Genomic DNA, 26,551 nt, shown 5'->3' on the forward strand with positions numbered 1-26,551 from the left:
GTGTGTATGCATGTTTGCATATCTGTATGTATGTTTGCATGCATTAAAACGCTAGAACGTGATTTCAGTGCAGCTCTGTACAACGCTGTGTTTTCCTGAACACTCCCATCATTGGCTGTTTGTGGCGCGCAGGTTCGGCCTCCCACGTGACGCGCGATAAATGCCGCCCGCTGCACTCCTGAGCTGCAGACAATCACGCTCCTCTGTCAGGGAACGAGCGCAGTCTCTGCTCACAACCTCACAGGAATGACAGCAACTACGAAAACAAATTACTAACTGATCTTGAATTTTATTTCTGCTTTATTTTCCCACGCGGTTTCATTACTGGATGAGTGCCTGTCCATTATTTGCACGGTTTTATTTTATTTGAGCATTAACCATGACTGGGGTCTTTGACAGCCTCAGTACAGATATGCATTCCAACCAGATTACCTCGAGCGGTTACCACAGCTTGCACAAGTCGCAGGAATCCCCGACTTTACCCGTCTCTACCGCCACGGACAGCAGCTACTACAACGGCCAGCAACCGAGTCACTGTGCAGGCTCGCCTTACGGCCAGCTCGGTACTTATCCGTACCACAACAACGGCATGAGCAGCGTCCAGTACAACGCCAAGTCTTATGAGCTGGGCTTCAACAGCACCTTCAGTGCGTACAGCACATACGGCTCTAGCGCATCGCCTACTCCTACTGACGCAGGTAAACCGACCACCACTGTGTGTCTGCACTTACACAGCAAACTACAAGTGCAGAATTATAAAAACCCAATACACAAGTTTTTACTGTAGTTATTAGACTACTCAAATGACTTTGAACGCATACCCTTATTTGTTTGCCACATTTCTAGTGCACAAAAGATGTTTGGGTCTAAAATGTTCTTATTTCACTGTAGAAAAAGAGGAGAACGAACCCGAAATTCGTATGGTGAATGGAAAGCCAAAGAAGGTGCGCAAGCCGAGAACGATTTACTCGAGTTTCCAGCTCGCCGCGCTGCAGAGGCGCTTCCAGAAGACGCAGTATCTGGCGCTGCCGGAGAGAGCCGAGCTCGCCGCTTCTCTGGGCCTCACACAGACTCAGGTGAGTGTCACTGATCGCATCTGAACTACGCAAGTCTGCGGCTGAACGAGCCAAGCACTCGTTATGCAACTGTAAGGAGCCAAATGTATTTAAATGATCATCGGTTATATTCACAATGATTGCGTATGGTACGTTTTTGTTGTTGTTGTTGTTTTAATTAATTAATTAATTTATTTATTTATTTATTTATTTATTTATTTATTATTGTTGCTGTTGTTGTTTGTTTGTTTGTTTGTTTGTTTGTTTATTACCGTTTTCATCTATGTCCAGCAGTATATCTTGACATTTGTAGCCTATAGTTACGTTGTATCTGCCAGTCAGTTTTAGTTCAGATATAATCTTATGATGCTTAAATCGGGGTGTAAAATAAAGCCTTTTGATCCTATACAGATATGGCGTATCAGTGTGTGTTATTTATTTATTTATTTATTTATTTATTTATTTTACTTTTACGCAGACGCACAACTAAATCATAATGGCTTAGTTATGTGTAGTCTATGTGAATGTATTTATTTTGACCAAACCTCATCTTGCTTTATTTTTTATTTACAGGTGAAAATCTGGTTTCAGAACCGCCGCTCAAAGTTCAAGAAGTTGTGGAAGAATGGAGAAATCCCGCCCGAGCAACACGTGGCTTCCAGCGAGTCTCCGCCGTGCCATTCGCCTCCCATCAACAGCGCCTGGGACTTTCCACCAAATCAGCGGATGAACAGTGTGAGCTCGGCTTTAGCCCCGAGCAGCGGCTCTCCCAGCACCACGGCCCCTTCCTTCCTCACCAATTACTCCTGGTACTCATCCACGAACTCAAGCGCGCACCTCCAAGCTAACGCGCTGGCACCGCACCACCACAACACAGCCGTCAGCGCCGGGACGATATTTTGACAAAAACGAAAATGACTTTAAAAAAAAAAAAAAAAAGACTGGAGAATTAATTTTGCGGGAGAAAGAGAGAAACAGAGAGATAGAGAGAGAAAAACCCGAGAACTTGATGTGACTTAAAGGCCTCGTTTTCTGAGAACTGCCGCGACTGATTAACTTGGACAGAGATGTAGGCCTACAGTGTTCCTTGCTGCGTGTAATACTGTTTTTATTTTATTCCCCCCACACTTATACACAATGTCGTCATCAGGCAGACGCGGAAAAATAAAAGACAATGCAATTATTTTTGTATTTATTTATTTTGTCTCTGGAGGTGGAGAATTAAAGGATAACATAATGCATTGTTAATGAACCACTAAGATCCAAAGCTATGCTCTAAAAGGCTATTCACGCCGGAGTGAACTTTATAGCAGGATGTGTGAACGTCAGATTATGTAGCACAATTTCAAGCTGTATCGTGCCTTCAAAAATGACCTCACTTTCATTTGATCACCATAATGTATTTCAAATGTGCCCATCGTTATCATATTTTTTTTGTTTGCTTTCTAAGTTGTACATAAGGTTAGTGGGAGAAACGTGTCTGTGTACTTGTATGTTTCACCGCGTCTCTCTGAGATGTTGCCATCATTCTAGGTTATAACTTATAAGGTAGGGTTTTCCTTTTTGTTGGATATATTAATGGAAAACATTTTTCATTAAGAACTCAAAAGCTACTGATTCCCCCCAGTCAGAATTCACATGTAACACGTTTCTCGGAAATAGCTTACTTTTGTTTAATTTATTTTTATGTCGTATGCTGAATGAACAGTTCTGCCATTCTATGAAAAACGTATTTAAATAATAAAAAAAAGATTCATGTGAATTTTACGAGTTTTTTTTTTTGCGATTTCAAACATCGAAGTGGAAGTTGTTCTTCTTCTCCTCTGAGCGCTTTATTTTGCTATAGGGCTTGTAGCAGTGCTGAAATGTTTCAGATGTTTTCCCCTCTCTCCGGACACGCCTCCTCCCGCTGCTCTGGCGCCAGACGAGCCTCTCAGCCTGTAATAAGTCTGGCTGAAGGCGTGATGCTTGTAAACGTTTCAAACAAATTAAACTCACAAATTCACCTTTTGTCCAGCAACATGACAGGTATGACTAAGCAGCCTACATAATGCAAAATATGAGAACCTAGATTTAGTGCTGACAAGAGGAGTGAGATGGAGATGAGGTGGAAATCATGAGATGAGTTCAGCAGATGAGAAGGGTTAAAGTCTCAGCATACATTTGCCTCCAACTGAACAAAAGGAAAACATTTCGCTCAGTCTTCACCTCCAGCCCATAATGCAAGCTGTGGCCACTACACACTCTTTATTAACCTTCTAAAGATAACAGGAGCCGCGTAAAAAAACATGTTTTCGGTGCATTATAGTAATGCACGGTGCGTATTTGTTATGTTTAGTGAAGAGTATAGACTGTTTAAGGCATTGTGTGACATTGGTCAAAACCTCTCACAGGTCTAGATTAGCCATAAGCTTAGTAAGGTATAAAATAAACAATATAGCGTAACAAAGAATATAGAGACAAAGAATATAGCGTTAACAAAAAGGGAACACGTACATTTATTTATTTATTTATTTATTTATTGGTCTACATGATCTCTTCAGCTGAATGATCAAAGGTATACAAAAGGCAATATAATCAGGATGTACTTTGTCAGAGATGGTCACATTACATATGTTATGTCGCCCCGGGGGTTGGAAGTGCACGAGCTCTCTTCAACCTGCTGATTTGCACCCGGGGAAACTCACAAAAGAGATTAGCCAGAAAGTTTGCTCAATATATAGCTACAGTTTACGAAATATCAAAAAGAAGCCCATGTCAATGGGGCTTGTATCAGTAAAGGCCAATGAACCTGCATGGGGTCAGGCTTTGCCAATAGAAATTTTAAATAGGCTATTGGTTAGTGGGGTGTTTTAAAGGGGACGAATAACGTGATATCACGCGCACAGTCACCTGTTCAAAACTATGAAGCGTGGATTTGAAGGGCCAAACGTTTGACCGTCGGTACAATGGTTAACACCCATTATTATATTATGTTATAATACAGTGTGTCTATTGTACCATTCACAGACCAAGAGGGGAAATTAGAATAGATGATTAGCGAAGTTAAATCAAGACGTTGCATAACTCAAACAAAGAGGGGGGAAATGTCACTGTATTATAAATGAAAACAAATGTGGGCTATAAAGAAGTATTAGAGCCGCGCGTGTTCTGCACGCCGCCCTCTCTCTCCCTAAAAGATTAGTGATGATGCAGTGTTAGACACTTCCGGAATCCTGGAGACAACTTGAAAAATGCCATACCCCTTCCCTAATTTATACTCTGATCTGTAATTTCATCCACAATTGCTCCAGTTTGAGCATTCTGGCTCTCCGATCCGAAAGCCTGCAATTACTGTATAATTCTTCGCAATTTTAGATGTCCTAATATGGACTGTAATTTTTGCGCAAGACAATTTCCAGCTATTTCATGCATCAACATTGTCAAAGTTGCATGTACATAATAAATGGGAATATCAATGCATAGTTTTTAGCATAACATCTTGACTCGGCTATAATTATATCCGTTTGGAGCCTACGCAAAATTAGCCTGAATTGCGTGGTAACTGCTGCTTTAAATTTTTAAAAATTACTCATAATTTTCCCAAAGATTACCAAGATCTCGAGTGCACAATGTCATCAGCGTAATGAGGAGTAAACATTTATGCTAATAATCTGCAATTTTTTCCCCCAACAGCTATAAAGAGGGAAAATAAAGCTGGAATTTTTCAGTCTTGTTCAGTGCGCGGCTGCTAAAGCTCCTAGCCCTGCTTACACCAGGCGCTTGCAGGGACATGAAGCGTTCAGCCAACCTAGTGACCACTGGATACTAAACACTGACTCATAGGCTATATGAACATACGCCTGATCTGCATATCATTTATCTTACAGAAGGTAAGAATAAAGCTTATCCATTCCTAACGTTTGTTGTCAGTGTTAGTTTTTCTTTACTGCTTTTTGCTCCAATTCCCAAAGAAAATATAACACAATAAAGTTATTTTTCAATAATATTTTCGATATTACATGAAAACATTTTTCCTGCTTTTTCAAAGACTCAACCAGCTTTGGAATTGTAATTTGAGACTTGCACAAATGAGAGCATCTGACTAAAATATTATTGATAAATAATTGTGTTTGTATTTGCAGTATTCTATACTATAATCAATTGAAATCTATTCACGGTTTCTCAATTTGAACGAATATTACAAAAATATAAGATATTACAGATATTTAAGAGAAGGATGCGTTGCTATAATAAAGACGTACTATATTTTTTCATATGCAAAAAAATAAATAAAATAAAATAACGCAATTGATTCGCTGTTTCATTTTTAAGCTGGCATTTCTGTCATTTGTAGGACAAAATAAGGCAGCCCTTGTTCCATAATTTCACTACTGCCTTAATTATTCCAACATTGTGCTATTGCTAATTTTGTGTGCTCTTCCTATTGACAATCCCTCGGTATACACCTGCAAGCAATTTGCCAGGCTTACTTATAAGCGAGCCGCTGTGAGGGGGGCTGTCGTGCACCTAAGTCGCTCTTTTTTTTCATCGCACAGCAAATTTTCTTTCAGTGCGCTATCTCCTTTGTTAACAAAAGATTCCACGTGCGAAAAAAAATTGCTCATAATTATCCTGTAGATGGGAAACTGCATTAGAATAAATAAGGGCGCAATGACTGTAATTATGTCTGGTTTGATGGGCTCGGCTCGTAATCAAGAGGAGAATATAGTGAAATAACGCTGACCCCCTCTGCTCCACAGCTGCATACCCGAACCCCGTGGCAAAAAAAGAGAAAAGAAATAAATACATTTGTACTTTTTATATATTTTATTAGGATATTGTCTGGATGTAGGATGTATATTTTATACAGTCAGTGCACTATGTTTTATAGAGAATAGTTCAATTTTGTTATACATTCTGTCTCTTTAATCATAGTACGTTTATGTATAATGAATAAACATTGGCTTAATAACTTATGTGTATATGCGTGCACATTAAACCGTGAGACAGGATAATTAAACAGTTACTCTATTTTGTTTTGTTAATTTAAAAATATTTTTATTGATATTATTTAGGCCTATTAATCAATACTCACAGAAATTTTATCATCCACGAGGTTTATCCTGAGGGGGAAAAAACATAGTGGATCAGAATCGGATAATTTATCAAAATATAATAACAACAACAACAACAACAACAACAACAATAATAATAATAATAATAATAATAATAATAATAATAATAATAAATGTGACAATTTGTTTTTATATTGTCAATTGCTTATTATTATTATTATTATTATTATTATTATTATTATTATTATTATTATTATTATTGTTGTTGTTGTTGTTGTTGTTGTTGTTGTTAGTAGAAGTACCTATAACCAGTAGAGCAACTGGAAAAGCATTATTATGGGCATGAAAATTTCAGTCGATTTGGTTTTATATTTTTGTGACTTAATAACTAATACAAACATGACAAAATAGCAGGGGCCTAAATATTCTCTCCAAAATCTATCCATAAAAGAGCTGTAAGTATGTAACGCTAAAATTACTCATATTCTGGAGGCATGAGTGTCCCGTAGTCTGCTCTGTTCTTGACCACTATGGTTGGCCTTGGGAAACACGCTGGGGCCTTTCCTGTTCCAGTTATAAAAAAGTGAGAGGCCATTTTTGCAGGCCCCACATGAAGAATGTCAAAATTTGTCAGAATAATTACTGCACTCTCTAGCGGGTGCGCACACACACACGGACACACACGGACACTCACACACACACACACACACACACACACACACACATACACACACACACACACACACACACACACAATCGTGGCCTGTAAGGTGCTCTCTAAAAAGCACTGGAAGTCCTAATGCTGGTTTTATACTCAGATTATGTAAGGAAATTATATAAATGATAACTGATCCAACAAGACTGTTTAGATTAGTTTTAGATGAATCATTTTCTATATATTTTTTTGGATAAAGAAATTACTTTCTGATATATAATTCGTTTTGTTTTTTTTTGACAATTTAAAGAAATTCCACTACAAAGTGTATACAAACCACACATGATCTATAGTCAATACAAAAACACAGGCGAACCGCGATGAAGATATTTCTCGCATGTTCTATTTTCCTCAACGATTATTGAATTGGCTCGACGTGATTCGTATTTTTCAGTAAAAAAGCGCATTTAAACTATCCGCCACAACCAAGTGGTCTTTCGGTCTTACCCCTAACACCCCCCCCGCTCTTTTCTGCAGGCACCTGTCTCGCGCTCAATTATTCACTTAACACATACGCGTGCTATTCACCCGCGCCCGGGGTTTGTTCCAGCGACACAAGAGCGGAAAGGAGCTTATAGCGGCTAAACGAAAGAGAAAAGGAGCAAGCACCCTTATTGTAAGAGGATTTACTGTGTTATAGAAACCAACACAGGATTAATCGGCGATTCAGTTTGAAATGAAAAGTCTAGCCAAAGAAAGAGCTAAAATCACCCTGATGTGAGAAATATAACCTAAATAATGCAACTAATGAAGGTTTTAGACCTGCACACATGTAAACCTGTATTGCAGTAATATATATATATATATATATATATATATATATATATATATATATATATATATATATATATATATATGTATGTATGTATGCATATATATATGTATATATATATATATGTATATTCATATATTTCCTTTAGACCAAGGACAAACCTTGTCATCTTTGCCAGTTAGACCTGTTAATTTATTTTTTTTGCTATACCGTGACTGTTGCAATGACGACATTGTAAAATATCTTTTAAAGTGTGAATTTTACTGTCAGAGTTTACACATTGTACACAAATCCATAAAACAAACAAACAAACAAAAAAAACCCCAATAAATTAATTTGACCAATATAAACCTATTTTGCCATGTAGAACGCTAAACACATTAATTTGTAATAAACATACTCGGGTCGAAATCCTTTTTTACATCATTAACAGCACAATCTGGAAAAAAAAATGGCTTTATCTGTACATGATCTCTAAACACTTCTGTTGCTTTATGTCCGCGGGGGATGCTCTTAAAGGACCGACAAGCACTCGGCTTAACAAATCTCGAATCAAAGTGAAGTGTTGCTCACTTTAGCGCAGCCATATCTTTTAAAGAACATTCATTTTAAATAAACATACAAACGGACATAAACGAAATCTAAATAAGTTACTTTAAATAAACACACAAAGAAGCTCCACGCTGCCAAAATGACTTAAGTTATCCTATAAAGATTTGCTCTTTGGAATCAGGAAAACCAGGCTCTTCGCATGATTTTACCCTATACTATTCCAAATGCTCAGAGCCTGGTACAGCACAACCCATTCACCCTTCTCTGTAGAAAATATAGTCTATGTAAGATATGTTTCTGTGTGTAGATATTAACAATTGACGGCTGTAAAAAGGCAGATTGTTGGTTTTAGGTAGCCAAATAAACGCATCTGTAACATTTTCCAGGCAAAAATGCCAGTCTGAAAAATGCTTTTTTTTTTCAATTGTTACAGCTTTATATAATGTTTTACACACAGTAAAATGTCAGGTAAAAAGGAAATATCAGGAGCAGCTTCATTTGACCCAACTGTTTGGGAAATCCGCTCTGAAAGTAAAGGAGGAAAACTTGTTCCTCCGCCGCAGACGCTTCTTTCTCAGTGTCTCGACCTCCAGGCTGTTGTTGCCGGTGTGTCGGTGTGCTTGTGCGGTGTGCTCCGGTGTGATCGCAGTGTGTGATCGCAGTCTGTACTGTATGGGCTGAGGGCCGGAGAGCCGGGCGGCAGGGTCGCTTGCTCCCCTCATCCGGGTCCTCCACGAAGGAAGAGGGGCGGGGTCCGCTAAGCACTGCCTTCACATGAGCTGCGGCTGCTGCATAGAGTCCTGGTGCGTGCTGGGATACCAAGAGGTGTAGCTCGGGATGTACGAGCTCGGTGTGCCGACGGAGGTTTTAACGCTAGCGGATGAGTTCCATACGGGCGCTACGGAGGGCGAACCGGCGCTCAGTCCGCGGCCATTGGCCAGTGCGCTCGTGTCTATGCTTCCTCCGCCTTGCTTCATCAGCTTCTTAAACTTGGATCGCTTGTTCTGAAACCAGATCTTGACCTGCAGAAAAAGAGTCGTGTCAGCAAGTTTAAGATGACAGACCTGAATGGTTTTTAATTAAAGAATAAATAATAGGCTAAATAATGCAGGACCTGTTGCGTTTTGTGTGCAACGTAGAGAAAAAAAAAATTAGGATGCTAAAATTGCACGTGCCAAAAAAGTCTCAAAATTCATCATGAAAATTGTCCAGATGTTCCAGTCATAATAAAGGCCTAGTTTTGAAAGTAACATTTTGACACTTGTTAATAATGTATCCAAGCATGAAAGTGGAATCTAAATTATTTTGCGCCCAGAATCTGTCAGGTAAATTCTTAAATAAATGTTCACGTAAGACGCGTCCTCACCTGGGTTTGTGTGAGTCCCAGAGACGCGGCCAGTTCTGCTCTCTCCGGCAGCGCCAGATACTGCGTCTGCTGAAATCTGCGGTTCAGCGCCTGCAGCTGGAGGCTGGAGTATATAGTCCGAGGTTTGCGAATCTTTTTCCCCTTCCCGTTGAAGCGAACCTCTCCCCCTTCCACCACCGTGCTTTTCTCCGTTTCTGGTGCTGCGTGAGGAAAAAGAAAACGCGTTCATGATCAGAGTTAGAGCCTCAGAGACGCGTGTAGCGCGGCGCACATCACTGTGCTAGTTTTAGCTACAGCCTGCAGTTTAGGTATAATTAGCGTTAATTGCATACATTGTTTATAGCATTACGCAATAAATAATTACCAAGCCTAATACCCACACATCTGGGCTACTCCAGTCCAGCATTCTCACAGTGAGCTGAAAAACAAAGGCACGATTAAGTTAGAGATGAACGGAGGGAAAAAACATTTCTTACCTGCGTCTTCTAACCGCGTCTGCGTTAACGCCGAGCTGTTTTGGTAAGTCTGAACGCTACTGAGATATGGACTTGAGGAATGGCTACCGACAGAGTTGACATATGGATAAGCCAGCGATCTGGGGAAAGACGGAGCGGGACTGTACGAGCTGTCGTGCTGAGGATGACCGGCTGAATGTAAACAGTGCATTGAATAATGTCCGTGAGACATAGATGAAGGCGACATTTGTTGACTTGGTGGCCCAAATTCCATGAAAACGCTCTTTCCTGAGACGGGGCTGTTTAGACTCTCTGGTATTGTGGTCATTGTCATATCTTCAGTGCGAATCTCCCTTCTCCTGCCTTTTTTGTTTTCTTCTATCTCAGTGAAGGATGGATCCCAATTTAAGCTCAACTGATTTTTTCACTTTCCATTCATAAGAAAATGTAGTTTGTCTCTGTGAAAAGTCTAGGTGTGATGCGGCGGATCTACACAAACTCGCTCAAACGTTTGAATCAGGGAATCATGAATATGTATCTAAGGTGCTCTCTGATTGGTCCACCCGCTCCAAGCGTGGCGGGGATTGGAGATCTCGGGGTAGGGTCCGAGGAATATGATAACACAAGAAATAAGACAAACCTGAGAGCCAAATGTTCAATGCTAAAAAGGAAATTCAGGGGTGGGTAACTGAGAAATAATGTTGTTGTTGTTGTTGTTGTTTTTAATCTTGCGTTTATTAAAACAATTCACCCAAACAGAGAACAAATAATTCACACATAGTAAGGCATTGGTAATATTCTGTTGCATAAAACATAAACGCATTTTCTCTTTTCTGACTGAAACTAGATTTAGTTAACGGCTAACTTGGTGTAATCATAATCAGCTACATTTTTGTCAACCAAATCAAATAACAAAGCAGTCCGATTAAATTACCAAATGAGCCTAATGTAAATAGACACAAACCAAAAAAAGTTTATATTTACGTTTAGGTTCTATTATTATTATTATTATTATTATTATTATTATTATTATTATTATTGCTTTTAGCAATTATTAACAACATTATTATTATTAAAATCGCATAGTGACAATAAAAAACACTTGTTTCAGAATATAATTTTAACATATTTTTTCTACTCTGAAAGCACTACACAAATATGATTTATAATAAATAGCCTTAGATTAGATTCATAATAAACATCGCTTTTGTCTGTGCCCTTATTGTTTCAGGGACAGATGTATTACTAGCTTCATTTGATTAAATGCTAGTCTCAAGTGCTGAAGCCACAGCTGAAACCAGTTGAATTTGCATAACACTGTTGTTTAATTTTCATACGCATAATTAGCCATATATTTAACACTTCCACTGACATGCAGATTTAAATCACTCTGAACCCCTAAGCGACCGTAAGCGCACCTGGGCTAAATTCTGCATTTCTACAACATCGAAAATATTGCGCCCAAATAATTACAGTTTTTCAGTGTCATTTATAAATGAATGTTCAATAGATGAGTTTAGAGTTTGAGTATTGCATTCACATTTGCACACACGTTGCTACTCGCAGCAACGAATATTATTTCTTTGGTGATTTAAAATGATGGAATCAGTATTTCTGAGATTTCTTCCTGCGATCTGCATTACTACCGGCATCATTTTTCACATCAGTGGACATCTTTTTGCGTTTGGTTTAAACGTGACAGGTTAAATAACTAGGCGCTATTTATAGCTGGTGGTGGCCTGGGTCATGACCTTAAAACACCAAGACCTCGAAAAAATCAAGCACATAGGAAAAGTGCAAGAAGCAACAAGCAACTGGTTCCATGTTAAGCAATTATGAATGGATGAAATACATGTTTAGCTATAGCAATAACACTTTGGAAACAAACGAATTTTTCCTTGATGTCCAGAATTCACAAGATTAAAAACAGGTTTTTCGTATGAACAAAAATCTTTAGAGCAATGCAAAAAACAAAAAAACAAAACAAAACAAAAAACAAAACAAAACAAAAAATCAAAACAAAAAAAAATCCATCCAACCAAAAATACAAATAAAATTCACATGAAATATTTTTTCAACCAACTAACATATAAGAGTGAAGTGTGACACTACAAGCACTGATTAATGATTAAATTGATTAATCTCCGCAAAATCCCAAACCCCTCCATTGTTTGCTTTAGAATGTTAATTGATTTAATTTTCTATAGGCTAAGAGGTCGGTTTGTAATGTCTAACCCACAAGACATAGTTAACCCACTAAGGACATGCATCATTTGGAAAACTTGCAGGAGGTCCGAGTTAAACTGAACTCACTGGGGATTTTGATATGACGCACGCGACAGGGTTAAACTAAACACATCTGCCCATCTGCAGATTTATATACAGGCTAACAAGCAAACGTGTCAGGCTTGTAAAATGGCAAACTAAAACATATATATATATATATATATATATATATATATATATATATATATATATATATATATATATATATATATATGAGATAGTATGGTCAATGAACTTTTATCCTACCCATATCTGCTTCTCTTGAATTAAGGTTTTAGAGCAGCTTAACAGGTGACAAAGAAAGGAGGTCATACCGGTGCTCTCCTTCCCGGAGAAAGCGGAGCTTCACAGCTTCATTTTTATTTTTCAGTGCCATTCTTTTGCAGTTGAACCCTCGGGCAGCGCTTCTTCCAAATCTCAATGCGATTTACAAATTAAGCGCGGCGAAATTCCGTTACTTTCCAAATTCCCATCGGACGAGCAGAGCAAAGGCAGTGCAGAGCGACGCGCGCGCCACGCACACCAGTCTTCTGTACTGACGGTCACATTCAGCAATTTTTGTGTGATATCCCCCCCAAAATCGGCTCAGAAAATTGTCCAATTTAAAGCAATTTGTATTTGAAATTACATTCACAAACTGCCTCACAAAGATTTTTTTTTTATCAATGGCAAAAATAATAACGGCATTACAACCAACAATTATCATCATTCAGAGCTGAGGGAAGATTTTTACATGTAGCGTGGCTCAGACTGATAACTGTGATTATTGTACTCGGTTATGGGATCTAAGACTGAAATTGAGGTGTAGTCTACAAATGCACCCTGTTTTATTATGGGTGACAGATGTCGGCTACAGATCATTTTACAAACAAAAGTGGAAAACATACTTCAGTACTGACTCTAATATTCTTTCCAACAACAACAAAAAAAAGATAGAAATGAAAATAATGTTCTATGAAAAGGCTAGTAAAAACAATAAAACAATTTAAAACTAAAATTAACAAGGGAAAATGAAAACAATGTCAAACAAAAGTTATCGCACAGTTTCAATATATACAAAGTTTACCAAAATACATAGCCCTAATATTACCCCAAGATGTGTTTTAAGTGTAAATCAACATAGAAAATCCAGGTGCAGGTCTGTGTAATGGGGGGGAAACACAAAGTATTAATCATGGCCTTCATTCAACTGCAAAAAAATAAAATAAAATAAAAAATCATGTCCAAAGTTCACTTTGACTGCAAATCCGTGACATGATCCAAATAATTTCTGTAGAAAATAAACTAGAGAGGCCGCTTTTAACGGTGTCTCATTAATTATAACATACAGGGGGGAAACCCACGTGCTCGATTTTACAGCCACACAGCTCGTTGTTTTTTTCGAAAGACGCGCAAAATAAAGCGCTAGACAAAATCATGATGTGGAAGAAAGTGGAACCAGCATTCAGGCAAAGAGAGATCCTCACGTTATTTTAAACACCTGCTATCCCAGCCCAGTGTGTGCGCGCGCGCGTGTGTGTGTGTGTGTGTGTGTGTGTGTGTGTTTGGGGGGGAAGGGGGGTGTACTAGGTTAGAGACAAATACTATCTCCACTCTCAGATGGGGAAATACCTCCCTGACAAAACTCCGTTTCAGCAACAGACAGTTGAGTTATTGCTTCGTCTCCGGCATGAAATCAAGCGCAGACATCCGTCCTTTCAGTAGAACTCGATCCGATGGTAAAGGGACTTCCGACTTGATAGCCAAAGTAAATTTAAGTCAAAGTCCCTGATTAGTTTCTGTTATTGGTGGCACAAGATTGTCTGGGAGATTTAATTGCTTCAGTATGTAGCAGACCCACTCCCTACCACAGGTTGACCTGTGAGATGTCCATGTGATAATGTGCACTTGACTAATATAGACAGTAACTCCAAAATATCAGGAGAAATTGATTTTCACTGAGGTGGTACTCTCTACAGGTACCTTTTGTATCTTTAGCTACAGGAACATAATTATAGAAGAACATGATCTACCCCACCTTGATATAGAACCTTTTTAATACTATAGGCTATACATTGTACTGAAAATCCAGCATGTGGGAATAAATTTCATGTCAGATTCAATAATTACTTCAATCCAGATGTAAGGATGACTCAAGCAAAATTAAGAAGCAATGGGTCAGTCACTATAGGAATAGCTTATTTTGAGCCAGACATAATACACTGGGTTGAAAACCACAGACCACGCTGGACCAGCAAATTATTTATACACATGGACTAAAACCTGCTCCAGCAATATAAAAAAAAATAATAATAATAAAGGGAAAAATATCAGTCTTTACTAAGAAGCACATTAAAATGGAATACTGAGTATCTGAAAATCTACAGCATAGTGAACATGGTTTTAAAGTACATCACCATTTTTCTACAAGCTATAGCCACAAAAGGACAAACTTTTATTTACACTGCCACATTTTGCTGGAGATTAATGCCCTTATATTGAACAGATCTCTTGGTGTATTATTTTTGAGCTTTATGTGTTAGGCTAATATAAATATCAGGGAAACACTGTTTTCCCTTTTGTTAAACTGAAGTTGCTCATTTACACTTGATGTTATAATGAGCACTTAAAATCACTGTAAACAAATACACATACGCATACACACACACACACACACACACACACACACACACACACACACACACACACACACACACACACACAAAAAACAAACAAGTTTTCGAGGATGATATACTCTGGGCATACACACATAATGAATAATAGTAGGTATAAAGAAAAGCTCTCAAATGGATTGTGCTTCTTCACATGTTTGGATTAAACAAATTGGCCATAAGTGTTGCAGTTTTAAAAAGCATTAACTCCACATTAACATAAACAGCTCAGCTGAGTGAATAACAGCCAGTCTGTCCGTTTGGACATGTGGCCCGGTATTTAGCCAGAGATTTGCAATTACACCTTATTTACACACTTGCTAAAATGGATCCATTCCTGTCTCTGTGGCATAAAGCCCAAAAAGGGACAAAATTTGATCAGATGTAATGATCCAAATTCAGTGTGTTTAATCAACCATGGAGGATAGAATAGTGCTTTACTGGACCAGGTTTTACTAGATCACTATTGGATGGTTTAAGCAGGGCATACCTTCAATTTTCTGCTCCAGTGAGCTCTCATAAACAGAGAGAGGAGGCAGTGTAGAGGTACTCATTCAGATTCAGAACAATTTGTCAGAGAAGGTGCAAGAAAAGGTGTAGTGCAAGAAAACCTGCCAATCGATACACAATGATTAAGCCATGTTAAATGTTTTATTCCAGTATTCAATTGAAAAGGTTTGATTGTATTGACGATTATGTAGCTTATAACTAAACAATTTAATTTAAAAAAAAACACCACCACCTATTTAAATAAACATAAAATACTCAACCTGTTTAGAGCAACCAGTTGTTATTTCAGACTAGTTTCGATTAAATTACTGATCATTTCACTGTGTGTGTTTTGAAAAGAATTTATAAATGAAAATGTGCACTTTTATTTTAATCAGTTATCAGTCCATAAATATATATGGATATGAACATGTGTACTTACAAATTAATTTAAACAAGTTACCTATATGTGAATCATATATCTTCTTTTTAAAATATACATTTTGAGAGTTATTCATTTTCTATTCCAATAAGTGAGACCAGTTAAAAGCCTGTTCCCCTTCAAAATACAATTTATGATGATATTTTCTAAACAACAAACATGCTACTGGAAGATAAACTAGCTAAAGTACCTAACATTAGTCAGATAAAAAATGTTTTTTCAAATGAATGGTTGCTACATCATTACAAAATGAAGCAAATCATAACTCGATAAATAATTGCTCAATAAATATCAGTCAATATTTACACAACTGCAGTGTATGCGTAGGCCATATAAATGGAGATGGATTAATGCAGGGCTCAAGGCCTTTAGCCCATCACTGCTGTGTTCTCTTTCTCAGCTGCACACACTCAGGCCACAGTGGGAGAGAGTTAAAGGAGAGTCCTACCTCATGGGTCCTCTGGGAGAGCAGACAGGAATAATTGTCTCCAGGCCTGGCCAGTGGTTCACACCTGCAAACAGAAACAGATCAGAAACACACACACAGACACACACACATACACACACACAGACACAGACACAGACACAGACACACACACACACACACACACACACACACACACACACACACACACACACACACACACACACACACACACACACACACACACACACACACACACACACACACACACACACACACACACACACACACACACACACACACACACACACTGACATCTCCCAGTGCCAGACAGACTTTCTGCATCCTCTGAGCTTCTGCTGAAGAGTAAAACCAGCAACAGGAGCATATCAGTTTATTATTGCTTACTTGTCTTTTTAACGTATTTGTGCCAACAGATATTTAAGAATGCAAAATCATTCATGCTAAATGTTGAATATTAATGAATTTGGTTTTAATATAACTGTAATATGGTTAAGATTTAATTTCATTTTCTTGTTGATACTGTATCATGTTTTTCAGAAGACCTCCTAACAAGGACAAATATGTTGGAGTATTCGTCAATGCTCTTCTATTTTCACAGTTTTTTTTCCAACAGTTATTTATATCATTTTATCCTATAACAACCATTTTTGGTTTGCTTAAAAATACAAAAATTTAAACCAGCAAGTCTTGAAATTCTGAAAATGCTTGTCTTCATAAATAAAGAATCCAAAATATATATTTGCCCACCTAAAACACTTGAAATCGTGCGGAAATTAAGAGGTAGACAGGTTAAGCGATTTTCAATGATCAACCTGATGATTTAGTGATGGTTTATGGATGATTGAGTTAAAATGACAGGTGAGAGGTGATCAGAATAATCTTCTTCTATCTCTATCTATCACTTACATGCCTGAACCCTAAATCCAAGGCAGGCTAGGAAAACCCAGCACAGAGTTAACAGAGACTGTCCAGCAGTACACACACACTGTACACACCAGAGACATGTCAGTGACAGCCCAGCAGCCTTTTCCATTATCATAGCAGCAGGAGTCAGAGGAACCTGGCCAGCCTCCTACCTGCCCTAAAATTGCCCTCCAAAATGAGCAGTTACCTAAGTTAGGTGTGACTGGTAGTAAAAAACCTGGCCCAATAGACGGTGGCTACTTAATGCATCAACAATGGCAAAATGAAATCGCTATAAAATTGTTACTTGTCGTATTTTCTTGTTGTGTCCACATGCTAAAGAGCTGAGACAGGCAGTGATCAAATCTTCAAGCTAAGCAGTAAATTAAAATCCATGAAAATCATTCCCAGTGAAGAAAAACCATTTGGTCGAGTATGTAGTGCATATAAGGCCTACACATGATTTTAGCCAGCTGGGATTGAGGACAGAACCAAGACTAGGTGGGGTAGAAAAAATACACCCTATAATATGACTGGCCAAACTATTTGTTTTGTCTTTTCTCTGATTCATATTAAAACAAGGTTTGATTGCATGGCCAAAAAGAAGCAACTCTTTGTCCAATTAATGGCCTCGTAAATGAGGAAACATGCAAATTTTCCAATTAAATAATTTGCTGTGCCTGAGGATGGTGTGGGATATTCATCTGTGGGGGCTGCGGTGGCATGGCCCTTTTCAGGCTTTGTTAATAGGTAAAGCCTTGAACAAAGACAGAAAGAGGTCAGTCCTCAGCGACACCTGAATGCTCTCCCTCTTTTCTCTTCCCCTTGATCCCTTCAGCCAGCCTGTCATTAGCCTTAATGATGGAAAATTGTCATGTTGATGTCTCTCTCTCCCTTTCTACCCCTCTCTAGCACATGCTCGCTTCCTCTCTTCTCTCTTTTGTATAAGTAGTAGGTGGAAGCTCCATTTATTACAAAGTTCTTTTTTGCCTAAAAGCCAGGGACAGAGCATTTGTGGCATGAGGGGGAAAAAAGGTGCTTGGATGCTCTTTCCATCACTGGGATAATTATCCCCACTGTGACCTTAATGATCCTTCGTGTTTGGCCTGCGTCTCCTGCACGCGCCCAGCCGCTCGGCTCCAGGCCCTCACCAGCTCCTCTCCTTTCCTCTCCTCGCCCTGTGTCAGGGAATATGAAAACCCCTATAATGAAACCATTTTAGATGATGGGGAAAAAAAGGCTACTACAGCTTCACTTTCTACAAAGACGACTCAATTATATGAGTAATTGTGATAATTTTCCTTCCATTCACAGCCCTTTCTGAAAGGGAAGGAAAAGGGGGGAAAACAGAGAAATGCTGAAAGGAAAATTACACGGACAATATGGAGTGCAAAAAAAAAAAAAACGGTACACACTAAAAAAAACTGCAAGAGTGCAAGTGCAAGACTATAAGTAAATATGTTAATGTAGGTGGGCCATACATATGTGCAGCCAAACCTCACAAACAGAAGTGCGAATAAACACACACGGATGAGATAGATGACCAGAGAGCAAATAATAGTATGATAAAAGTAGATGTGCAGCTGTCTGAAAATTAAACCTCTTTCTCCTTCCTATTGACAAAGCTGAGCTCCTGCAAAAGCACCCCAGTGGTTAGAGATCATTTGGAGCCCTGTGACAGGAAAAAGGATAATTACGTCTCCAAGAGAGGCAGGCGGACTGACGCGCCCTTAAGACGCTGCCGTGAATGCAGGGGCTTGATAGAAGGCAGAAGGAATAATTTTGTGCTTTGCTTTTTCCTTTATTCTGCAGAACATGTTTTGTTGGGCGGAAGACAAGGCAGAGAGCACCTCTGAGTGCATTAAACCCTAGGTGTTCGCAAATATAAGGTTCCTCTGTCTATCAACCGCTACCTAGAAAAAAAAACTCTTAAATGCATTAAAATGTCTCTTCCATTCTCCCTGCAGACAGCAGTGCCAGTGAGATATGCATTAGTTTTTATTTCGCAGCGGGAGTTGGATTTTCCTCACAACACGAAGGACATTCTGGATTCCTCTTGGCATAAAAAGGACCTACAAAGTCTACAAATTCAATCTCTCATGGAAACTGAATCATCCACCCCTATGTACTTGATTATATATTTTACATTTCTTTTTTGCATGCCATATCACACATAACACAATGTATTATGTATATATTATCCTTTTGCATTGCAAATACATCCATGACAATACCTAATCAGTTCATCCTATGATCTAGTAAATTCCTTTGTTTTTAATGTCATATGACATGATTATGAACTGAAATTGTAAATCTTTGGACTAATAAAATAACTCATTGTTGATTTCCTGCACAATATGGATCTTCTCTTGAATTGTATATATGATGTGATATAATGCCATTTGTATTTGTAATATTGTTAACTGTGATATAGAGCCCATGACACATCAGTGTTACTAACTTAATACTAATCTAATCACTAATCTGAATAAATAACCTACATATTAATGAGGTGAGGAAATTGTAATTGTATATTGTATATATTGTTAGACCAGCATTATGAATCATCACTGGCAACTGATACATTTCTTCCCAAATCCTAACTATGATTGCACCTGGACACATAAGACGCCAGATTTAAAGCAAAGGAAGAGTGGTTTCAAATGCCACAAACATTTTCTTCATGTCCCACCCCCCACCCCCCCCACTCCCCCCCCACCCCCGCGCGCCCAACCTTAAACTGTTCCCACATGTATGAGGTGTGACCCCCTCAGAGCACAGCAATCTGGCTAAATCTGTCCAGGCTGAGACAACCGTATCACAGCATGGAAGCACAAATACTCAGATCAGACTCACATGATGGCTCGTTGTTGGCTACCATGTCATCAGTGGCATCCCAGAGTCCCATCTCTTCTGCCCTACTGGACAGACACCCAGAGAACCCCTAAATGCCTGTGACTGTGTATCTTGCTCAAAGGAACAAAGTGGCACGTAATCTTACCTGTGTTGTACTTCCAAAACATCTATCAGTCATAAACTCACCAAAAACACAGAGCTTTACAATACAACTCAGAGGCTGAAATGTTTGTGAGGTTTTTGAATGGCACCAGGGATGGCGCTCGATGTGACACAAGAGGTGTAATATCAGAGCCTGAGAAGGAACCAAAGCAAAAATCAGAGCAAGACCTCAAACTAAAATCAGTCACTGGCTAATAGCCATCAGTGGATAGGTTGACAGCCTGATGATAACGTTCTGCACTATTGCCGGGCTGGATTGACTGTTTCCAGCCCAATCATAGCCTTAATCCCTACCCGAACACTAGAATACAGTATGTGAAACCCAACCATCCAACCAGATGCACCAACATTATATAACAACTAATGCTCAGAGAACTCACCAAAAGGTTTAGATCATTATCAGTTACTTTGTGGGAATCATTTAGAATGACCTAAACACCACAAAACCACTGCGTGTAACTTAAAAAAAACCCACAAAGTATGACACTAAAATAAACCTCTTGGGATAGGAACCATTCCAGTAATAGTTAAATTATCAAGAGGAGAAAAAAAAACATATGCAGACATTAAAATTTAAAAAAAAAAAAATCTCTAACAAATACTTGCAACCATGCAACCAAGCTTCGATGAAGCACTGCAACACTGTATTTGACTGAGATTCTGAAGGTTTTACATTCATTTCTGTTACATTAGAACAAAAAATTAATCATAAATATGTCACAATCCTCCATGAACAAAAACTGAGACCATGGACATAAGGTTTTAGTAATTCTGTGTTTTTAAGTTAATGAGCCATAAATGTATATATTTTTATATTCAGATTAATAGATTGATGTTAAACATATCACATCTAGCATTAAAAACATTTTTGTCAAAAACAAAAAGGTCATGCAGAGCCTTAATATAACATTCAAAGGTAGAGGTTAAACTTGTAAACTGGCCACCAGCTCAGTAATAGAGCAATTAGCTGTTAGTCATTTTAAGTCATACATCACAATGATATGTGAACAGCTCTTTTTTTTTACTTAAGTATCATACATGAGCAAATCAACCAAAGCATTTTAAGCAGGATAATCTTTTGGATACATAATGAGTACCACTTCAATATGTGCAATAATATAATAACTATATAGATACTACAGAAGCTTTAACATGATATATGATAATTTTAGCATTAATATGTTTGTTTCACAGAAGACTTGTAAATGTAATTACTAATGGGAATAGGATTTTGCATGAAGAAAGGTGAAAACACAGTTTAAAAGGATTTTAAATGTAGGTTTGGTCAGCCTTCTGTCTTGGTAACCAACATCCAGTCACTATTTCAACAATGGATAACCTGGACCAGCAAGAAAAGGCCATTCTGATGATCTCCAGTGGAGTGAGCATTTCTGTAAGCCAGCATCCCTAGCTCCAGTCAGGGGTTAAAGGGTTCCTAATGTGTCTGTGAAGCAGCAGGCTGTCAGTGGCTTTAATAAATACAGGGAGCAGTGTGAGAGAAAAGTGTAGCTGTCTCTGTAGAGTGACACAGGCAGGCCAGCAGTGCCGATGGCTCCTCTCTAATGACAGAGCAAGGTAATGACAGAGCCCGCTCCCTAGCAGCGGGAACAGGAAGATCAATCTGCAGCCAGAGACGAAAAGATGGAAGAGGAGGAGGAGAGGAGAGAGGGGGAGAAAAAAGACATGGCAGTGTGATTTTCTATTACACTCTTGCTCTATGTTAGCTTTGTTCTCTGTCTCTGCGTTGTTTCTGTCTCACTGCTGCCACTCCTTTTCAGGCCCATGCCGTGTCTGACCAGCTTTACATTAAAAACATCACAGATCAATAGCCATTACCACTCCATGTTAGAGTGATACACTGTGGGTCTCTGCTGAAATCCTCTCTCTCTCTCTCGCTCTCTCTCCTCTTCCTCCTCCTCCCTCTCTCTTTCTCCTCTTCCTCCTCCTCCCTCTGTCTCGAGCTCTCTCCTCCTCCCTCTGTCTCGAGCTCTCTCTGCAACATTGATCTCAGGGCACAATATTCCAGCTCACAGCCTGGTCCAAGGGCACCTGGGGTTCAGAAGGAATTGAAAAGCACCAGAGAGAAGGCTGAGGGAACAGAGTTTAAATAAAGTGTGGGAGGGAGTTACAAGCCAGCATCCGGAGCACAAATAAACAGCATTCCACTTTCGCAATCTACTGTTTTTCCTGTGCTACTGGCCATGCAAAAGAGCCTATCAAAGCACATCAAAAAGCTTGCCCGCCAGTCTAGGAAGAATTTACATATACATGGCATCTGAGGGCTTACTTAACTATGTTTGTTTGCGAAAGAAATACTTGCATTGAGATCAGAATCGATAAGATGTCTCTCCTGAAGAGGAACTGCTGTAACTCGAGTGCCATAACAAACAAAAACATTGGTAGCAATTTGAAAAGAGTGTGTCTCAAAGAAAGCTTGCCAAAGATAAAAACACAAGAAAAAGTAGCAGACAACATAAAATTAGCAGCAATTTGGGCTAATTTCTGTTTAATTGTCCTTTGGGACGAGAGTTAATCTGCAGATCTCTTCATTTACCAGAAGCCTGTGTAAAAATAAGCAGTGCTGATGCAAACAAGAACCCTTTCTAAAACATTGACACAAAGAGCTGATTATTACTGAAGTTCCAGAGTTATATACCAAAACCATATACATTTACAGTAAACTGATGTCAGTCTTTACAAGAAACCAGTCAAAGGCATACCATGAATATAACATAAATGTATCTAATAGCCCATACCTATTTAAAATGAAGGGGGCCAAAAAAAGAAGGCCATGTCAATCTGAAGTCATAACATTATAAACGCGATCTTTTTCTCACATAAAATGACAGGCTTCTCAGTGAAACAGTGGTGGAGCATGAAGTTCTTTTTTCCTGGCTGCACTTGCTTGGCAGCACTGCATTTTGGAAGATTACGGGTGTGTGTATGTGTGTGGGGTGGGGTGGGGTGGGGGGGTATTGTCTTTAAATAATTATACTAACACTAACAAAGATAAAAAAAAAGTCAGTCTTGATTTACAGGTATCTTTAAATATAAGGAATGTATCAATAGCTAAATTTGTATTGATGCATTGATTTAAAAGGCAAAGATTGAAATGCATCCAGGCAACAACAGAAAAATGGATTATTGTCAATTATAAGTGATTATAAATATATTATTATTGTAATAAAGAACAGATCATTAATGTGTAATAAAATAATTGATATTTTTAAACTAATGTATAAATAGGATAGCAAGGTGATTTGCCCATAACTCAAATACATTAAAAAGTCTGTCTCTATGTCATCATTTGCAAATTAACAGTAGGCATACCCCAGACTCTGAACAAAGTTGGCCACATATCAATTAGAGGCTACTAAATCAAATGATATCATAGCAGATTCAGTGGTATCATCAAAAATATCAAATCGTTGCCCTATCAAAATCAGAGGTTTGCACCCCTATTAAAAATACTGCACCTAATACTAGCACACTAGTCAATGACATGAGGAGAAATAAAGGAGAAACCCTGAGGTTTAATGCATTTTAACTACAATTTTTTTTTTACACAGATGCCTTGTGTAATTTTGATCATGAAAAGCACAAAATGCAGTGTCTCTCCTGCAGAACAGAGAAGCCCAAACTCAGCCAACCCTATTCCGATGGCACCCGGAGTTTCCTTCAAACTGCTTTACTGCACTGAATAGGGTGTTAATCAGGAGGAGAGGGGATTCCCAGAGCCAAGCCTAGGGGAGCAGCAGTCCTGAATACCTGTCAGGTGTACAGTGACATGACATTGTTTAGCCAGGGCAAGATTGATTGTGGAAAGCCAAGGCGGTAAAGATGGGGCTGATGGGTAATGTTTCTGTTTGCCTGAACACAGAGCGATGCTGTCTGTTTATCTGATGTCATGCCAAACTGCAGAGAGATAGGTAGAGAAAAATAAAGAAGACAGCAGAAAGACAGTATGGTATAAATTCAAGATCCATCCTTAAACTCTAGATCTCTTATTTCCAAACTTTACCATAGTTTAAGAACAAATCTCTGTAGAAAGTGGCATAAGCATAATTTGAGCATAATTTGGTGATGTTATGTGTCCAAGCTCTATATGTGAGAAATGTACTGATGACACTGAGATTTGAATAGCCTTTCAGACAATTATCCTCCCACTTCAGTAAATGGACTTGACCATGCATGTGGGATTTCTCCGCTGCTGCTTCTGAGAATGTGCACCTCTGAATGTTAGCTATGTTAAGAGCTCCTATGAATAACTACAGTACATTTGACTGGACACTTAAGTATCATTTTTAAGGAATGAGACATTTCAATGACAGTTTATTTTCCATCCAGGCTCTATGACATATCACCTAGAAAATCCTGCATAGTATAACTGTGTCTATGAGGAGATCATTATCTGCGATATATTATTAAGAACAATTGATTTTCATTAATGTGCAGTTTAAAGAAATGGACTGTCCAAACATGTGAGTAAAGTGATCACCTATAGCTGAAATACTGCATAGACAGAGCAGAGAAATGGGTAATTTCGTGTGTTTTTTCTTATTCTGTCTAGTAATCCCTCTGTGGCACCAAAATCTGATTCCAGTCTTTCCATACAGTGTGTGTGTGTCTGTCCGTCTCGTCACAATGAACACAATGGTTGTCGTCACATAGTCTGGGCCTGTAATGTGCTGAGAGTGGACAGAAAAGGAGATTGTACATGAAGATGAGACCAGGTCGACGCTCACAATGCCCTCATTTAGTGAGCTGAGACTTTCAGGCTCAGTGGCCGCTGGCCTGTCTATCTTCCCGTTTTACCCCAGGAAGAAGCTGCTGCCCTGGGGACAATCAGACCATCGACGCCTACTCAGCCCTGCACATCCACCACACATGAATTTCATGGTCAAAAGCCCTCTATGACTAGTGATACATTGTATAGATACCCTAAATGGCATGACTACAACTATTTTTCTATGGGCCATTTACAATGTAGCCAATGCAGTAGCATAATTCAACATGTCAGCTAAATATACAACTTCCCAGAGACTTTCTTTTCATTTCAGGCACTTCTTAGTCTTTAGGGTAATGTCATTTTGCTTCCGTAGGTTGGAGGCGTTGACTAGCCCCTGTTAGCATAAAGATGTGGTGTAACAGTGCAGTTGTTGACAGGCCATAATGTGTAGACAGCTGATATCACTGACTGGAACCACTCACTACTAAAGTTCCCTCCCAAAACAGTATACACACTAGCACAATTCAGCTTTTACAATCTCTTACTATTCACGGTTTTCATTACAAAACTGCATTTTCCTTTTTATGAATAGCACCCCAAAGGGACTGTAACTCTCAGCTATTTCCCCCAATTAAATATTTCCATTAGAAGATCAGAAAGAAAACCTTGTTTGGCAGCGTTTGGCTTTGAACTTTTCAACTTACATCATCCAATAGTTGACAAATTGTTTGTAAATTAAATCAACACATTTACAGAAAATAAAAATTGAAATGTATGCAGATTGGAAAGATTAAAACTAGTAGTGCAATTTAAAAGAGAATAAAGCTCCGATCTTTATTTACAGTTGACAATAACTGGACTGGTGCAATAGAATACTCAACAATAGAAGAAGCTTTTCAACACAAATTTTCTATTTAATGTAGCAAATTTATATGTAACAATGAAACTCTGGTATAACTCCAGGCTGATGAGTAGAATCTTCATATCAAATCCTGCTCCAATCTTAGACCTACCTGAGCATGTTTACATTTACATTACTAAATTTATTCCTTTAGCAGACGCTTTTGTCCAAAGCAACTTGCAAATGAGGAAATTCAAGTAAAGCGATATATCAAGCACAGAACAATACAAGTAGTGCTACCATACAAGATATTTAATTGAGTGAAAGAGGAGCAAAGTGCACAGAGTGCACATTAAAGTCTAAAGCACCAGAACAGGACATTGCAATTGCAGAGGTGATAATCACTGTAGACATGTACATAGTATGTGTATGTGAATCTGTGTCTTTGGCAGCAGGAAGTTTTAGGGAGGGGGATTGGGGTGTCCGTGATCTCACAGCGCAATCAGGTTGAGAGACGAGCCCTGAGGGGCCAAGACTGCCCCAACAACAAGACCAACTAGTCTTGTGCTTAACTCTTTACTCTCCATATACTCGGCACCTGAGAACCACACAGCAGAGCTCTTCACAGCAGGATTCCTGAATACACTCATGCGGATTTCCACAAAGCCATCAAAAGACTCTCTAACAGCACGCTCATGTTTACACATCTCTAAGCAGATTCCCTCTCTTCCTCTCTCTCTTTCTCTCACACACAAACACACAGGTAACAGCA

The 26,551-nt window shown here is 38.7% G+C and overlaps 2 protein-coding genes and 1 long non-coding RNA gene across 3 annotated transcripts; 1 reads left to right on the forward strand and 2 right to left on the reverse strand.

The window, feature by feature from the left end:
* The first annotated feature begins 175 nt into the window (after positions 1-175).
* dlx2a (distal-less homeobox 2a) lies at positions 176-2,817 on the forward strand. Its single transcript, XM_017469102.3, has 3 exons — positions 176-698; positions 892-1,076; positions 1,629-2,817. Exons 1-3 carry the CDS (start codon positions 380-382, stop codon positions 1,956-1,958), a joined length of 834 nt encoding a protein of 277 aa, XP_017324591.1. The 5' UTR covers positions 176-379; the 3' UTR covers positions 1,959-2,817.
* A 5,022-nt stretch (positions 2,818-7,839) lies between these two features.
* Positions 7,840-10,946, reverse strand: dlx1a (distal-less homeobox 1a). The gene is made up of 3 exons (XM_017470663.3): positions 9,994-10,946; positions 9,518-9,717; positions 7,840-9,173 (listed from the first exon to the last, which is right to left on the reverse strand). Exons 1-3 carry the CDS (start codon positions 10,304-10,306, stop codon positions 8,922-8,924), a joined length of 765 nt encoding a protein of 254 aa, XP_017326152.1. The 5' UTR covers positions 10,307-10,946; the 3' UTR covers positions 7,840-8,921.
* Positions 10,947-15,571: 4,625 nt separating this feature from the next.
* LOC128632926 (uncharacterized) lies at positions 15,572-18,735 on the reverse strand. The gene is made up of 2 exons (XR_008396584.1): positions 18,275-18,735; positions 15,572-16,352 (listed from the first exon to the last, which is right to left on the reverse strand). It is a non-coding gene; the product is annotated as an uncharacterized LOC128632926 (long non-coding RNA).
* Positions 18,736-26,551: the final 7,816 nt, after the last annotated feature.

Source organism: Ictalurus punctatus, chromosome 6 (genome assembly GCF_001660625.3).
Source record: "Ictalurus punctatus breed USDA103 chromosome 6, Coco_2.0, whole genome shotgun sequence".
NCBI lineage: Eukaryota > Metazoa > Chordata > Actinopteri > Siluriformes > Ictaluridae > Ictalurus > Ictalurus punctatus.

What these genes read in the sequence shown, in the direction of transcription:
- dlx2a (XM_017469102.3), top strand. Translation starts at nt 380, where the DNA reads ATGACTGGGGTCTTTGACAGCCTCAGTACAGATATGCATTCCAACCAG. An exon ending in GCCTACTCCTACTGACGCAG is followed by an intron (nt 699 to 891) that starts GTAAACCGACCA and finishes ATTTCACTGTAG; the next exon opens with AAAAAGAGGAGAACGAACCC. An exon ending in TGGGCCTCACACAGACTCAG is followed by an intron (nt 1,077 to 1,628) that starts GTGAGTGTCACT and finishes TTTTATTTACAG; the next exon opens with GTGAAAATCTGGTTTCAGAA.
- dlx1a (XM_017470663.3), bottom strand. Translation starts at nt 10,306, where the DNA reads ATGACAATGACCACAATACCAGAGAGTCTAAACAGCCCCGTCTCAGGA. An exon ending in GACGCGGTTAGAAGACGCAG is followed by an intron (nt 9,718 to 9,993) that starts GTAAGAAATGTT and finishes TTCCTCACGCAG; the next exon opens with CACCAGAAACGGAGAAAAGC. An exon ending in TGGGACTCACACAAACCCAG is followed by an intron (nt 9,174 to 9,517) that starts GTGAGGACGCGT and finishes CTTTTTCTGCAG; the next exon opens with GTCAAGATCTGGTTTCAGAA.